Source organism: Spea bombifrons, chromosome 1 (genome assembly GCF_027358695.1).
Source record: "Spea bombifrons isolate aSpeBom1 chromosome 1, aSpeBom1.2.pri, whole genome shotgun sequence".
Taxonomy (NCBI): domain Eukaryota; kingdom Metazoa; phylum Chordata; class Amphibia; order Anura; family Pelobatidae; genus Spea; species Spea bombifrons.
In genome coordinates this window covers 144,930,111-144,948,099 of record NC_071087.1, presented here as the reverse complement: position 1 = coordinate 144,948,099, position 17,989 = coordinate 144,930,111, and the positions used below count along the sequence as shown (strand labels likewise).

General features: G+C 41.7%; 1 protein-coding gene across 1 annotated transcript; it reads right to left on the bottom strand.

The window, feature by feature from the left end:
- Window positions 1–889: 889 nt before the first annotated feature.
- Window positions 890–16,027, bottom strand: SCAMP1 (secretory carrier membrane protein 1). Its single transcript, XM_053447983.1, has 9 exons — window positions 15,891–16,027; window positions 7,398–7,475; window positions 6,176–6,277; window positions 5,832–5,943; window positions 5,215–5,343; window positions 4,567–4,726; window positions 2,875–2,976; window positions 1,842–1,959; window positions 890–1,145 (listed from the first exon to the last, which is right to left on the bottom strand). The coding sequence occupies exons 1-9, from the start codon at window positions 15,945–15,947 to the stop codon at window positions 981–983; spliced, it is 1,023 nt and encodes a 340-aa protein (XP_053303958.1). The 5' UTR covers window positions 15,948–16,027; the 3' UTR covers window positions 890–980.
- Between the last annotated feature and the right edge of the window lie 1,962 nt (window positions 16,028–17,989).

The following is a 17,989-nucleotide window of genomic DNA, read 5'->3' as shown; positions in this document are numbered from 1 at the left end:
AAGATAAATACACAAATATGTCTGACCCAAAAAAATGGAAAAGTGCATTGGGTAAATTTGAACTTAATACCATGTCATGTATGGTGCATGACATTAAATAACAAAATAGCAACTTGCTTTAGTTTTGAGAGATAGCAATACAACACAAACAGACAAAAAAGTAGCAAGCTCTCAATAAGGAAGATTTAGCACGTACAGTACAAAGACACCGTTTCCCTTACTATTCTGCCAGCTGACATGTACACTGCACACATTCTACAACAGAATGCGGAGAACCCACATTATTCCAGGAAAAATACTCTAGCTACACGCAGGGGGAGAGCAAAAGTAAAAAAGAAAATAAATAATCATGGTGAAGAGCCCCGCTACAACACACAAGTCAATCATATTGCCAGGGTTAAAATCTAGTCCTTTAAATGCAAACACTAAACAAAATGCTAAAAGATTACTAGACTTGGTGTGTGGAACCTGAACCGGCTGCACTATAGGCAAGCCAATAGATACACAACATACTAAGAACTATCAGACTATACTTAAAATAGTATTGACCCAAAAAATATTAAAATAAAACAATGTGCACTTTGAAAAAGTGAATACTATCTGGATTTAGAATCTACAAAAAGAAAGATCAGGCCCACTTACTCCACATTCATAGATACATTTACCCCCCCTGGATTAATTAAACATTTTTCTCCATAGGGCAATCCACGATAAAAAGAAAAGGATGGAGTGTCTTAGGTGTGTAAGAGTGTAACAGCATTGCTGACTGAGCCCATGCGCAACCAAATAACCCTAATGTGCCCATAGAGCTTTCTATAGCACATGATGCGTACCAGACAATGGCGGTGCTAATGGGCTGAGCAGAGCAAATACACAAGGCAAAGTGCAATTTGTCTTTAGAGGATTTTAGTAAAAATTAATCTGATAAATAGAATGACTGTGACAGCCGACAGTGGTCGTGGTTGCTGCAGATGCTTCCTTTACATCTGGTTACCCTTGAAAGCATTTTGGGCAGCGCTGCTGGCTGCTGTGGTGGCTGCGTTAGCTGCTGCAGTCTGCACGGTCTTGTTAGACATCACCCCCGTCGCAAATTCCTGCTGGGCCTTTTCAAAGCTGGCACCTGTTGTCCGGTAAAGCCCATGGACCTGCAGAGCAAAATAAACACATCACACAAGAGCAACCCCACAAATCCGGTGCTACTCCGATATTCCTAATGCGGTGGGACACATACCCGTGGCAGGCAATAGAACAGAAAAAAATGGCTGCAGAGCAAATCACAACCCAGGAGGGCCACATCTGGACAGTGAACCAAGTTCAAAAATGTGATATGCCTACGGGGACAGCTGAGTTATGCGAGCCCCTGGTGGAGCAAGCAAGTGAACAAATAATAATAATGCAAATAATCACGCAGCTTTGGATCCAGACACGGTGCAGAAACGGCCGAACCTTCTTAATAAGCCTGAAGATAACAATTTTAATGTTTTGCTTACAACCCGAGTTGGGTACGGTTGCTTTAACTGCAAATAACACTGAATGTATTATAAGGCTTTCGGTTATAAATTCCTGATGTACCCATTTACTATCAAATCATAAGTTCTGGACATATTGATGAACTAAAGAAGTAAATTATTGGTTAAGAGCAACGATTCTTTGAAAGGCATCTAGATATTGTTTTGCCTTCCTTAAGTGCTTCAGTCTACAGAATTAGTTTGTGCCGCGCCAAGCAGACGGAGAGAAGCACAAAAGACTGAATGCAAAAAAAATACATCCAAGTCTCCTCCTGATCTCTCACATTAATGAATCCGACCGAACAGCCCTGTCAGATCCCCCCAAACACTCACCTTTTTAAACATCACTATGGAAATCACCGCAGAGGCTGTGAAGAGGGCGGCAATTATGATCATCATTATTCCAACAGGAATATTTTTGTTGAGCCCGGTTAGTGCAGAAATCCATCCACTAAAAATATGCAAAAGGAACTAGATTATTAAACAGCTGGTATAACAGAAGATTAATGAACACCTGGTTCCGCAAACATTACTTTCACAGAGGGACCAAAACATCACTTCTATACGGCGGAGCGCTGGGACAGGACAGCGTGAGTTGTCGCTCTGCACAAACAGGATGCACAGGACGATGATGAGATACTATAATAATATAATGTAATATATTACATGCTACGATACTAAATACAAGTAGCCAGGATTTTTTTTAAATTAACAAAGTTTTATTTTCAACGACAAAAAATAACATTTTACCCAGGGAACCGCGACCTCCCTTAAATATAGGTCTACTTTCTTCGAATATCTATTTTTTTTTAGCTTTTCTTTTTTTCCCGCTCTCCTCCGACATGACAATCCTCTCCCCGTAACGAGGAACTCTTCTGTGAGCCCCGCCCCCTTGAGCGTCACGTCTTGAAAGGGGCGGGACGAAGAGCCTCAGCGAGGCACTGCCAATCAGCAGCGCGGTGTGCAAGCCGGCCGCCTAATAAAATTAAAATGGCCGGCCGGGACACACGGCAGTCTTACCACCTCACCTCACGGCCGCAGCACGTGAACGTTGGTCTGCCAGCCCACCCGGTTCACGTGGTGCAGCCACGAGGTGGTAAGACCGCCGTGTGTGTGCACACCGGCCACTTTAATTTTATTAGGCGGCCGCACGTTGGACGCCCATGACCGAGGCGCCAGGACGAAATTCTCAGCAGCCATGGATTTGTCGAGCCCTGAATTAGCGTGTATTGGAAAGGAACAGATCTCTGTTGCCGTGTGTACAGATGTACTTCTGTGCCCTGAAGCTGCCCGTTCAGCTCAGCGGGCACACACACTACATATCAGACACATGGTATACGGGACTGTTGTGTGTTGTTAAACTCACCAGTTTCCCCATCCTTGGAATCCTGCGGCCTGCATCACATGCACACCGAACTGGCAGATGTATACAAAGAAGAACACAAAGAACCTGAAAGAACTGTCGCTCCTGGAAATAAATAGAGGGAAAGAAATGCTAGAACATCACAAAGAATGATCACGCTATTATTAACCCCTTCAGTTGCAGGAGTTTTTGGTACCTAACGTTCCAGAGCTTTTCTGACATCATTACCATACGTGGGTTTAATTAAGATTCCCCTTTTCCGTGTTTGATGTACCCACACAAATTACACATACGTTTGTCAGAACAATAGGGCTTTCATTACAAGTCATAGAAACTTGCAAAAAATAATTGCTAGTATGTAAGAAACCTAAACAATTTTTGTTTCAATTTTTTTTTGCATTTTTCTTAGGTGCCCCTGTTGAACAACAACCGCATTTCTGTTTGGCAACTTCCCCTGATTACAGATATACCCCACATACATATTTTTTTTTATGTTCTAGAGGGCCACACTCATCCCTTACATAATCCCCTATAGGATAATAATTTTAATAGTTATTGCTTAATGGGTTTGGGTGTAGTGAATGGGGGGGGTCATACTTTTTCATTCTATTAATTTTATTAATGCAGTATTGAATGTTTCTATGCCAGTGATGTCATGATGACAGCTCACTTTGTTTATTATTTTATTTATTTTTAGCGATTTTCTCACATTTCTCACTCTTGTCCCTGCATTCCCCCCCTCTACTGATCACCAAGCAAGTCTCCATAGATTGCAATGCACGTGATGGGCCAGTAGGGGCCAGAAGGCACTAGATAGACCCTGCAGGGGGTATCCTGTCCTCTGCTGACCTTCCGGTTGATGTCAGCAGTGACCTCTTCTGGAAGGAAATGTCCAAATTATCTTGACAAGGATTGGCTGCTTAAGCAGGACAGTGCGCCCACTAAAATCAATGGGAAGACTTCAAAATACTTTCACTGGGGTCTAAACATCCCCCGCACACAGCGTTCAGCAGTGCCAGCACTGGATCTAACCATAGGCGAGTATATTATGTGCATGGCATTTATTGTGTGGGTGGGGTAAGGGGGCAAATACATTTGGGGGGATTCTGTAGAATGTTGCCATGCACTTGCAAAATGGACCACATGAAAATGTAAAGGGACCACGGACCTATCATATGCATTAAAAGTGCACACGAAGGCTAGAGTGTTTCTTTATGTTAAGATTATGTTTATGGGGATTTGCTGTCCCTTTAAATGTGAAGTAACCAAAAAGGCCCCTTTAGCAAAGGGATGCTTATGGAAAACACATGTTGTGGTTCTGTAATAACAGTCTTGCTAGCAAGCATTTTTATCATCATCTTTTATTTATATAGCGCCAACAATTTACGCAGCGCTTCATACAATACATATATTCAAGGGCTATGAAAAGACTAGAATTGACAGACTAAGACAAAACGATACAGCATCACCTGTTAAAAGGGCTATCTAGGCATCCTATTTAAAAGGGTTTGGCTATTCTGGCAGTGGATATCCTCGAATTACCCCCTAGTTCACTGGGGACCGTGAGCGTGTCTATTTCTCTGATTTGTTGTGATTTCACTAAACAGGAATAAAATAATCCAAGACAAATAGTTAAACGTTTCAGTTTTTTTGCAGGAATACATATATAATATATTTAATATCAAACACAGTTACCTGAACGCTCCATACAGTGGTCTGTACCAACAAACGAACGAGCATGGGGTGAAAAGCAAGAACCACAGGATGGCTAATCCAAAATCAACTCCTCGGCTGGTATCGACACAGAACCACGCCAAGCAACCAAAGACATTTACAAAGAGCGTGACAGTATGGACTGGGGAGAAAAAAAGAAAAAAGTACTTAGTACCATGTGTCATATTCAAGGGGAACCATCAAACCATCACCTACATAGTCTTTAACAGCAATAACGTAATTTATTAAACCTATATCCAGTACGCATTAATTTGAATATATCCCTGAACAGTATTATTTACCTTAAGAAAGCTGAGAACTATTTACTGTCCTCCTCACCTTCGTCAAAGACTATTAATAACTTCTATCAAGGGGAGAAAAGAAACCCACTGATCAGCTTCCACTAAAGCAGAGGAATAATACATCCTCTGTTTTCTGATCCCGTCCATTGAAATTTCGTTATTTGCAGATGCCTTAAATTGAGAGAAATCCCCCTGGATGCGCAGTCATAACCGCCATGCAGCGACGTTTCAGTGTATTTATTAGGAAGCATTTAACATCAAGATCTAAAATGTAAGGCAATACCTGTGTACCCACAAACACTGCACAGAAACCCTCGGTTGTACTCACACATCCATAGGTAGTACATAATCTTTACAGTCTTCTGAAATTCCACAGGGATATCTACGGAAAAGTCCTGATAAAAACAAGGCCCTACCGGGAAGTTTTCAGGTACAGGCGGCCAGTTATTCTTCCTTCCTGAAAATAATAATTTAAAAAAAGTTCAAAAATAAGCATGTTAAACGGACATAATGTGCATAATTTTAAAAGACATTAGAAGAAAAAAAAGCGTCACCGGAACAGTCGAAATGAAACAATATTATAAGCGGCAGAGCCAGTGGAAACTAATAAATGTACAAAGTTTCAAGCATTGTACGCAGGGGAGGAAAGAGGGACATCGGGGGCTGGGTGGTATGGAACAGCAGTAGCAATATTCCTAGGCTGGAGTAAAAATCACATCACATGTGAACAAAATATTAAACTTGCTGCATGTGTAACCTTTGTTTTAATTATTTTAACTATCTCAACGATCTCACTTTAAGAAATGATTTTGTTTCTATTTCTTAAGTTTTACGTATATTACTCTGGACATGCCTACAAACAATAAGAGAAAAACAAAACCCCAAAAGAATTCACAAATGCCTTCCAAAACTAAGCAGAATTTCAGACTAAACAAAAAAACCGACCTCCTGATTGATTGAGGCTTTGAATCTCCCGTTCCCTGCGATCGAGTTCGGCTGCTTTTCTCTCGAGTTCTTCCTGCCGTTTGAGGAGTTCTGCCTGGGCCAAAGCATGTTCCTACAGAAACACAAACATACCATAATTTACATGTACAGACATTATGTATGTATGTATGTATGTATGTATGTATATATATATACACACACACATATATATATATACACACACACACACACACACTACTTGTCATGTCCCGTCTACCCATTGTACAAATGATATGAAATATGATGGCGCTATATAAAACAATAATAGTAATAATGTTTACACATTGGGGAGAGCCCAAATTTACCTTTGCAATTTGATTGTATGCTGGAGATTCCTCAGTTGGTTTCATTATAGCTGGCTGTGTGCTGGGTGCAGGAGTCGGCATTTTCACTTGGGGTGGAGGAGGCTGGGAATAAAAGCAGAAATTTCAGAAGGTACTGAAATGTCAAAAGTGACTTAAAGAAAACCCCTAATCATTCATTAAACATGGCTTTAGGGTAAATCTGTAGGCACGCCCTTGTATACACATACATGCATATAAGTTATCTATCCAAGGTTTCTCTGGCAGATGGGCAAGCTGGGTGCACACAATGGCAACCTGGAATGCACTGGGTAAGTATTGAATTCCATAAAAAGATTACATTAGGTGCACAGACATAATCGTAGCACAATGTATAGGTCAAACATCCATACTTATTGGGTACCATGCTGCCATTTCTAATGCCAGGCACAATGTAAAGATAAAAATACTGCTATTTAAGCATTAAATATGTTATCTGGAAATGAAACAGCGGCGTATTCACTGAAAGCGGAGCATCGAAGACAGTAGAGTCACTGGATGTTTTCTTTTATTTAATTATACATGGTCTTCCCAGGCCTCCTTACAGGAGAAGCTAATGTGGTGTTCGTTCATCATAACATGTTGTAATAAAATGTTGGAAACTTGGATCCCCAAGACTTTTTTTTTTTTCCTTTTTTTTACTGATTATTGTGTTATTTATTATATAACATTACAGAACAACAAATATCCTACCATGCATTAATAAAGGGCTTCACAAACCCATTAACCTTTTCCCAACTCTGCGTGGCTACGTGGGGGGATGCTGAGGCGGGTGCCACAGGAGCTCTACACACACACTCCCACCTTAAGTGACCCTGTGTGACCCCGAGAGGCAACGGCCAGCAGATTGCATTGCACGCAGTGCAGACAGGTTTGAGAGGAAGGAGCAGTAGTGTATATAATGCGGTGTTAGAGTCAGAGTGTGTGTACATGTATAGTGCTTGAGTTAGTGTGTGTATAGTGCTAGAGAAAGTAAGAAGGTGAGGGAGGGTAGAGTGTGTCGATGTGTGTGTGTGTGTGTTATAATCAGAGTATAAGAGTGTGAAGTTATTTAATACTTACCAAATATTAACTTGATTTACTAATTTAATGTATTCATTTAATAATCAATTTATTAAATATGAAAATAAACACATTGCTGGAAAATAAACCAAGTGTGTCGACCCCTGTATTAATAAAACCTTACCGTTTTAGAGTCGGAGAAAGGATTATACTCTTCTAATCCAGGAGGAACATTTCTGGTCACCTGTGTAACTGATGGATCCTGAGAAGGACAATAAGGTCATTAGCATTGTTAGTCCCACTTAAGTCTTCATGGTATTTAGTTTAATGATTAAGGCAAATGTGACAACCCAAATGTATAGTTAAGCGTAAGCAGAAATAAAACAGAAAACGTATTTGGACAGAACTAGTGGAGGTACTACGTACATACGCATAACTCCAAAATCTGCATTGCAGGGACTTCATTCTGCAATGATGTTTGGGGGCTACACAAGAAGGATCATAGCTAAACGTTCATCTTGACCATTCCTTGCTCAACAAAGGTGAATTAAACCCGCACACAGATTGTGAGTTTCATTAACAGAGTTCCCCAGAGTGGGGGAGAAGCTTTTCATTACTTATTGGTTATCTGCTAATCAATACTCACACTCTCCTTTATAACAGAGAGCATGTCAAACCAATTACACCGAGCTACTCGAAACACAGAGAACAAACTCAATAATCCGGATAAAATGCTTGGGAGAGGCTGCATCTACTGATCTATTCCATATCATAAAAAATGGAAACTAAACCATTCAATACAAAGAATAACTGGAAATTACTCATGTAAACGGTGCGCACACGCTAACGGCAGAACCTGCCAGTCATTTTAGATCAGCGCGTTCCTGTGACACATGTCTGAAATTCTAAATGCCTGTATGATCGATCAGAGATTTTCCTGGTTAGTTAGCAAAATGATTTTCATTATTAATACAGGTCCTTCTGTGGCATAATGGCCACTTTACACATAGCGGATAGGTACTAGGCCAAGAACTGAGTAAGGTGCCCGGTCTTACAGCAAATGGGAAGAGCAGATATACCAAATTATTATATTATCGTATTAAAAAATATTATGCAGATGTAAGAGCAATTTAGCTAAAATACAAAAAAAGTACAAGATATAATCACCATAACAACCAACTCCCTGCAAAAAGTATTCCAAATTAAGAATAATGTAGATGCAACTATAAATATAATTCATTTGGATACTAATCAATCTTTCATTCATTTACTGTGATCATTCACCGAGCTGTCATCTTTGCAAATAGCCAATCAAATTTAATATTGACTTAAAGACAATATATTTACATCAATAAGACATTAACTGAACAAATGCTCCGTAGAGTATTTGATTATAAAAATAAAGTGAAATTTCAAATCTTAACAGTATTTGGTAGAAATTTCAAATACTTTTTTTTTCTGTGATGGACATCAAATGCTTTAAGCATGATGGGGGGGCAATCGAGAGGGATAAATATATAAGATAACCTCTGCTAAGAAGGCTGTTACATCTAGGCGTATATACACATACATACGATTTTTAGACAAATGCCTTAACCCCTTCAGTCCCCTATGGACGTACCGGTACGCACCCACAAGAATCCCCTATGGACATACCCGTACATCCTGCCCTTCTTGCAGTGGCAGGGACACATCCCTGCCGCTACACGGGAGAACAGGCTGCGGGGACTTGCATAGAGCTCACAGTATGATCGGTGCAGGGGGATCGCAGGGAGGAGAGTGAGAAACCATGTTTCTCACTCTCCCCCCATGCTGAAAAATGAAACAAAGAAAAAAAAATGATTAGTGATTTGAAAAAAAAAAACAAAACAAAAAAAACCCACTAAAATACAATAATAATAAAAAAAACCCAAAGTGAGCTAAGTGATTGTTACATCACTGGCATTAATAACATGTTCAAGAGGTCCCTAAGAGGACCTCTAACCATTTAAAAAAGATAATATATATATATATATATATATATATATATATATATATATATATATATATATATAAAAAAGATAAAAATAAAAAAAACCCTAAACACAACATCTAAACAGTATAACCCCCGTTCACAACCCCCAAACCCATTAAGCCATAAGCATAAAAATTCTATGAATAACGTACACCTTATAGTATGTTCCCTGTAGGTATGGGAAATCTATATAAATTAGGTATTTCTGAAATCAGGACACCTGAATTGATTTTCCATCACCATACCTAATTTTGTGAGGATCCAGACAGAAAATTTATAAAAAATTAGGTATTTTTTCACATTTGCTAGTTTTTACTAAATTTCTAATCCTACATTTTCAGCTAATCACTTACTATGGCATCAAAAGAAACCTCTCTCTCCTTGAAAAAACAATGTATAGTTTGCATGGGTACACTATTCCCAGGAAAAGAATAATCGGTGAAATGAAAAATGCAAAAGCGCAAAAATGGCAAAATTGCTCCGGGACTTGACGTACCAAAATCCCCTGGGACTGAAAGGTTTAACCAATGAGTGTACAAATGCCTCGACACCAGGTCAAAACCAATCGCACAATTAGGTAGATACTCTTATCACCCTGCGGCACGTTGGCCTGTAAGATATTTCAGACAGGTCATTAAAACCTGGTTAATATTAAAATAATCTTCTGGCATTTAAAAAGGTAGAAATACCGAGCTGGGCTGGCAAACGTGCAAAACACAGAGCCCGAGTATAAGGATCACAACTAGGTGGCCGGTGACCTTATAGCCGAGGCTCTCTTTACAAGCAGTAATAAAAGCCAGATCAACACGGATCACGCGACATAAAAGATAAATGAAACCATACGCACATATTAAAAAAACAACAACATTTTGGAACCTAGTAAGATATTATCGGATGACATTCTGTTTGCCTCAAAGCATTAAGAAAAGTGACGTGACTTGTTGGTAAAAGTACCAGCACATACCAACTACTGGTTCAGAAGGCAGCTGATTTTCAGGTCTCCATGTGGAAACAAATGGTTTCATCCACGGCTTGTGATGTGTGTAGGTCTGTGATTCAAGAAGTTCAGCGTACGGGGTGTTTACAAATGGATGCTGCTACCTGGGATCTCCGGGTAAGATTAACGTCGGATTGTATACAATCCGACACCGGCTTGAGCTACAGGATAATGGCTCCCCTGCAAAGTAGCTTGGTAAGAAAGGATGAGCAGTATGTGGGACAGAAAGTAAATCAGCGGCAGTCAATACATCTAAACCTCAGACCTCGCTCAGTCTTAGCATTACTATGCCCAATGAGAAAAACATTTTGTAATGGGACTTCTTTAAGGTTGTAGATGTCTGTGGCAGGACTCTCAATGAAGCAGTGACCTTGGTTCATAGAATATAAACATCTCAATAACTGGGTACAGGTTGTGCAATACCCATGCAGTCTCCTATATGGGAAACTATACGCGTGATTAATGTTAGACATAGGTAAGAGATAACGCTCCATGGGTCAATTAGAGCCACGCAAACGAATAGGCAGACGCCCTGCCTTGTAATTCACAAGTGGTGAGGCATACACATAAGGCCAACTATGGCAGCATATCCAACTGTGTTCGGTTTATTGCAAACATTAGGACGATATATGTAGAGAGCTATCTGTATGCTTCCTGGAAAATACTCGCTACCTGCTGTTGTATATATTCATTTCAGTACACTTTCTTCTTGAAAAATACAGACTAATATTTTTTTTTTTACTGTGTGTCACTTTTCGACCAGTATTACGATGATCGCTTTACATACACTATATGAACAAAGTATTAGGACACCTGATGGCATTCTAAATACATGGACATTAATATGTAGCTGGTCGCCCTTTGAAGCTATAACAGCTTCCACCCTTCCGGAAAGGCTTTCCACAAGATTTTGGAGTGTTTGTGTGGGAATGTTTGGCCATTGATCCAGCATTTGTGTCAGACACTGAAGTTGGAGGAGAAGGCCTCCAGTTCATACCAAAGATGTTCGAGGGGGTTGAGGTCAGGGAACTGAGTGGACGGTCAAGTTCTTCCACACAAAACTCATCCAACCATGTCTTTATGGACCTTGCTTTGTACACTGGGGCATAGTCATGCTGGAATACAAAAGGGCCTTGCCAAAAACTGTTCCTTCAAAGTTCACCCTTCAGCTACATATTAATGTCTATGTATTTAGAATGTGATGTCATACAAGTCCCTGTTGGTGTAATGGTCAGGTGTCCCAATACTTTTGTCCACATAGTGTATGTGAATGATTGCAACAATATTTTATAATCAACTGTTGTGTTTCCATCACAATCCTTATATGCATTGACCAGTCTATATAGATTCCTATCTACATCATTTTAACGATCATCCTTTAGTCTGTCCTCTGAAGTTTTTGCTCCGTCCTTCCTGTAATTTATTGAAATACAAAGATCGGTTCCCCTCTACTGCCCCGCTCACTAGTTAAAGAGGAGCAGAGCAAACTACCCTCAGCAAAAGAAAAGAACCAGAGGTAATGGAAGCCCAGGCAAACCAGCAACAGCAACAGCAAAAACGAGCACCCACAAGCCCTTTGATGATTCCTGTAGGCATGGAAGCCTACAGCAGTCATCAAAGAGACTCCCCCTGCAATGGCTGGTCTATAGACCAGCAATTGAGTCCCAGCTGCCAGAGGCAGCTTCAGGGACAGGGGAGGGGGTTCTTTGGTCTCCCCATGAGTGTGGAGACCAGCCCCAACACCCCCTTGCTGCCTGATAGCTCCCTGAGAGTGACAGTGCAGCGTTAACCCCTTCAATGCCACAATTGTGTATGACACATTTGTGGCATTGCAGGGGTTAACATTTGTCCCCACAAGCTTGTGGGGACTAAATATCAGTCAATGCTGTGCTCCAATGGAACATCAGCATTGAAAGAGAAAAGAAACAAAATAGCACTGACCTGAAAGTCCAGGGTGCTTCCAGGTCAAATGCTGTGAGTTTAGTAAGTGGGCTGATGATGATCAGATCACTCCTGACCAACTGTTAGTTTAAAAAAATCCTGGCTCCTAACTTTTTACCTGGCACCTAGATGCACAACAAATTTGTCAAGCCCTGATAGATAGATATATATAGATATAAAACAAAAAATTAAAAGCACTTTTTCTGACTTATTTGAAAAAAACCAAAATGCAAAATGTAGTTTTTTTTTTGTTTTTTTTTTAAAACACCTTGCAAGTCATAGAGTTGTAAACTTGTAACACTATCGTCATGAATCTCCCTCCCACATGCACCTATTTTTCAAACATAAACAACCCGGGGTTTTCAACTTTGGGTATTTTGCCAATTTTTGCCAAACGTTCCAGATGTAAAGTGAATTTTTTCACACAGATTGCAATTCAGACATCAATTTTGTGAGAATTTAAAGAGTCCCCAAATAATAAAACCGAATGTGTGTTTAGCAACATCTCCCGAGTACAGTGATACCACCCATGCATAAGTTTGTCAGGTTGTTTGGGTTTCAAAGGCCACATTTTAGACATGTGCAATTAAACATAGAATTTTGACATTTGGTAATTCTGAGCCAATGTCCAATTTGGGACATTTCTGAAGCCAGACAATTCAGGCCATGTATTTTTCAAAACTGAGCACACCAATGTATTTCAACATTTTCCATGTCAAGACTTTTGGGAAGATACAGTGCCAATTTCAGGACTTGCTCAGAAAAACGGAGCAGTAAAAATTAAATGCCTGGAGCAGTAAATGTTTTCTAGGGAAATCTGGACTATAGAAAGGCCCTCTTCTGTAGCATAGATACTCTGCATCTTTGTGGGTTCTTCTTTTCAATGGGGAGGGGGTTAAAAATAAAACATGAAGCCCCAATTCTGCTTTAGCCCATCACCACCTGTGGACCAGATGCATTCTGGTAGAGCCCTGCACGGGACTGCTTTTTTAATCCCGCTCCCGCAATGTGGGTGTTCCACTCCCACCACATTTGTGGCCAATCACACCCATCTCCTTACCTGAACTGCAGATTTCCCACGCAGTCCAGCAAGGCTGCCCTCGAGTTGCTCCCTCACAGCATCTCTTTTGCTCTGCCCAGGAACAAGGCGGATTCACGGGAAGTGATGTCACATCACGTGACTCAATTTTGTTCCTGGGCGGAGCAAGAGAGGAGACACTGTAAGGGAGCAGCAGGAAGGCAGCCTTGCGGGACTGCGTGGAATTACCGGGACCCGCAGGTACAGTGCCTGACTGCCCGCAACACCAGCTAGTCCCAATGCAGTCCTCTACATCCTGGTACAAGATCCCCGAAAAGACCTGGAGCTGAAACCGCAAGAAAGGTTAATTCCAGGGTTTGCTTTTTGTGCAACAGAAAAAGCATTGTAGGTTCAAATTGTATCACATACATTGCAACCTTCTTGCACCAGGCCTTTGTCTTCCTCATAACGAGGTAGAGCTGTAGGAGCCGACAGATCAACCTTACCCATATTCCTTTTATAGGCCCTGATGCACATTGGCTGTCTTGGGCCCCAGCTCTGCCGTGGACACAAACCACCAGTCCTCTCATTGTGGATTGAGCTCAGCATTCTTTCTGTCCCTAAACCTCAATGCTAAGAGCTCCTCTTGGTGCAGAGGAGATGTCTTCTCCCCTCTTATAGCGGTGTTCATGTCAGATGTTGTGGGAAACCTACGTGGTTCGGACCTATAGTACCACAGGCTACTGTGTCAAAACAATATAGTAGCTCAAACAGGGACACTTGTGAAGAAATTATCTACATACAAGGGGTACCCCTTTGTTCATCAGGGGGAATAATAGTCCTTGACAGGATGGTCAGAGTATACCCAGCTTCACTCTCCCAGAGATTATACACCTTCACTCCATAGCTGTACTGCTCGAATCCCAACCTTCCCTTATACTTCACCAGGGAAGCCTCTGCAAACCTGGCAGCGTGGTGGGTGATCATCGATTGGATTTTATACTGCCTGGCAAACTGGGGGTGCTCCCTGGGGGGGGGCACAGGCTGTTGTCACAAAAATGCATGAAATGAAGGATCGTTTCATACCTTTGCCTAGCCACGGATTGGGTGTAAATGGGGGTACTACAGATGGAGCTGGTGCTCCAGTAGGAGTGGATATGGGGATTTTTAATAATGCCCATTACCACTGTAAGTGCTCTGGCATTAGTCCGGGACAATTACATGTCGGTATTTCTAGAGCTACTGCTGAAAAGGCCGTCCTCTGAATAGAAGGCTCCTGTCTTTCACAACCAATACAGGCAATTACTAAATCCTACAGGGAATAAGCATTGTAGCCGAAACAAGTATATAACGGATATAACTAAAACCAAACAATATGTCATATTCAACGACGTAGGCGAGAATAACCCACCTTAGTGAATACAGGGACTTTGCTGTAACATCCACGAGTGATGAGGCTTCACTTCACTAGAGATGTTATAGATGACATCATTAATAATGTATGAAGCTGGGTCTGGAGGTAATCTGATCAAGAGCTTTGGGGAGGGCGACGATACCATGGGAGAAATCCATCCGTGTACAAATACGGGCTAACGTTTGTAAATGTACAGCCGCTTCGATTCTTTTAACTCTGAACCAAAACAATTAACCCTTATTGACAATTTTGGAAGGCAAGCATACATATTCTGGGGTTCATTTAATTGTACTGGAAGACGGGGGAGATTTGCCTGTAAACTCCTATTATCTTAAAAGGTTCTGAGATCTACGGGGTTATGAATATATTTGGACAAAATGAGGTAGCCGTCAGGAGCTACACAGACACACGTGGGATACAGCCATTGAGATCTATAGAAAATGTACAGGAGAGAAAAGTCACATTGTGGGAGGATGTATAAAGTGATTTATGGGACGTTATATTAGCCGTTTAAACGTTTACATTTTTATATGTCTGCCTACGTTACATTTTAGTCTCGCAAACCACTCGCCACGTCCATTAATTGTATTCTCCGTATAGATGCGTACATTAAACAGGCAGCTTTATGTGACATTTCTGCGTTTGTGGATTAAAAATACAGAACACGGTGGTTTTAAGTACAGCTTTTGAGCTATGCCCTCTGGACATCACATTGATGGGGTTTATTCACTAAAGGAGAGTGGGGTTCTAATGCTCACTTCACTATTCATTATGAAGGGCTGTCGCCGGCAGGTCTCCCTGTATAACGCATAATCCAATGCGCGAGAAGAGGCTCACGGATTTCACTATACATCACACAGTTAGCCATACGTTTCCTGCAGCAGAAGCTCACTGCGGATGGCCCTTCATGATAAATATAGACGGTAAGGCAGTTAACACAACTCTCCTGTCATCACTCCCTTTAGTGAATAAGCCCCCAACGTTAAACCCTAACCGTAAAATGCGTTAAGTGCCTGCATGCAGATACATGATAATGATTGCCGGCCTCTCGTTTTAAACATAAAAGCAATGAATGAATGTATATGCCGAGTGTCATTACACCTGTGCATCCCCGTAAACAGCTCTTATTAACCCGTGAGGCGCACATCTTCCTATGAAATCCAACGGCCAGGGAGGCAGCGTTTCCCACCCCACCCAGTACATGTATACGGCCAGATCCCACAGCAATGCCTCCGTATGGAAACACTGGCCGCTATAGTTATGACACGTATAGTACGCACTCGTGTCGCTTACCTTGAAAGGGTTATTCAGATCCGGGTCCGCAAACGGGTTACTATCAAAATCGGACATGATAACAGCGGTGTCGGGTCACGGGTAGATCCCCGAGCACCGACCCGTACGAGCCGTTAACCCTAGCAGCAAAAATGGCGATTCCGGAAGTGACGTCACCAAACCAACCTGGCAGCAGACGTAACGGACCTGGACAACAACCAATGGGAGCCCGCCATTCCCAGTCCAGAAAATGAGCGGTCCATGGCGAGCGTGTGTATATTTGTGTTAAAAAATGCGTTGTTCTTATACATTGGAAACGGAGTCATTGTCCGGTTAAAGTCCGCTCACTGCGGATGAATACATTTCGCAGAGAACACATTTGTCGGTTATTTTTGATGTTAGCGGACGAATAACATGATGCGGGTCACTGAGCTGCGTTTGACTTCTTGTGCCTGAAAACATGTAGAACTCCTGGCTGAGAAGGAGTCTTTTTTATTAGGCCTGAACCAAAAATACATTTTTCAGTTCTGTGTAAGCCTCCAAGTCTAACAGCCAGCGTGGGCACCTTCGGCCCATAAAGCCCGCCGTGTATTTCCCCTGTATCCGGGTGGTTATGTTGTCCGTGGGTAACTCGCACTATGCGCTGCTGAAAGCAGGGCGGGAAAACACACGTTAAGTGTTACAGTGTGATGAATGCGAGTAAATCCAATGTTTGCGTGTTCACTAGGTGAAACTTTGGGGTGATACAAGATGCGCCATATGTGAAGTCAGAGTATTGTCGCAGAGAAAGATGCGTTGTGCTACTTGGCTTCCGTAAGCCCGTTCTATGCCATTTGTTGCATAAATATTTACACAATTGTGGTGCATACTGCTTTGTGACTTCAGTGCCGTGCTCCGACCCACAAGAGGCTTATGGGTTTGTTAGAACTAGCTTTACAAAGAGTAGATGATTACAGGTAGGCCAGTACTCAAGTGAGACAAGAAGTATATGATAAGGTTACAATTTATGAGACTTTTGGTGACAAATATTACATATACGCTATATGACAAGGTATATGGACACCCCTCCTAGTTATTGAGTTTAGGAGCTTCAGCCTCAATCATTGCTAACGGGTGTATAAAGTCAAGCACATTGTCGATGGAGATTGGCAGGAGAATGGGTCGTACTGAAGAGCTCATTGACTTTAAATGCGGTGCTGTCATAAGAAATTTCTGCCCTACTAAGCCCTGGCCGACTGTAAGTGCTATATTTGTGAAGAGGGAACATCTAGAAGAACAACCGCTCAGCCATGAAGTGGTAGACCACGCACACACAGAGTGGGGCTGCCACATGCTGAAGTGTGAAGATAGGAGAAAAGTATAGTTAAAATGATACCATTTATTGGCTAACTGAGAGTTTGATTGCGAGCTTTCGAGACCAAGTTGTTAGGTCCCTTCCTCAGGCATTAATGAAGCTAACACAGACTTATCTAAATACAAAATTCTCCTGTCCCCTGTAGCATTGCTCGCTAAAGAGTTCCAAACCGGCTCTGGAGGCAACATCAGAAGTATGTGAAAATCTGATGGACGAATCTGAGATTGGCAGATGCCAGGAGAACGCTACCTCTCGGAATTCATAGTATCTACTGTAACGTCTGGTGGAGTAGGCATGATAGTGTAAAGCTGTTTTTCTGGTTTTAGATGCAGTGATGGGTAATGTTAATGATGCAGCATACAAAGACATTTTAGACAATTGTATGCTTCCAATGTTGTGCCACCCCTTTGGTGAAGACCATAAAGACATGGTTTGAAACATTTGATGTGAAGGAAGTTGACTGACCTGCACAGAGCCCTGATCTTAACCCCACTAACAACCTTTGGGATGAAATGGAATGCCGATTGTGAGCCAGACCTTCTTGTCCAACATCAGTGCCTGACCTCACAAATGCTCTACTGGATGAATGGGACCCCCCCCCCATAGAAACTCTCCAAAATCCTGCAGAAAGAGTTGAGGCTGTTATAGCTGCAAAAGGAGAGGGGGCAACTCCATATTAATGCCCATGGTTTTGAAATGAGATGTCCAACAAGTTCATATAGGTGTGATGGTCAGGCATCCACATACTTTTGGCCATATAGTGGAC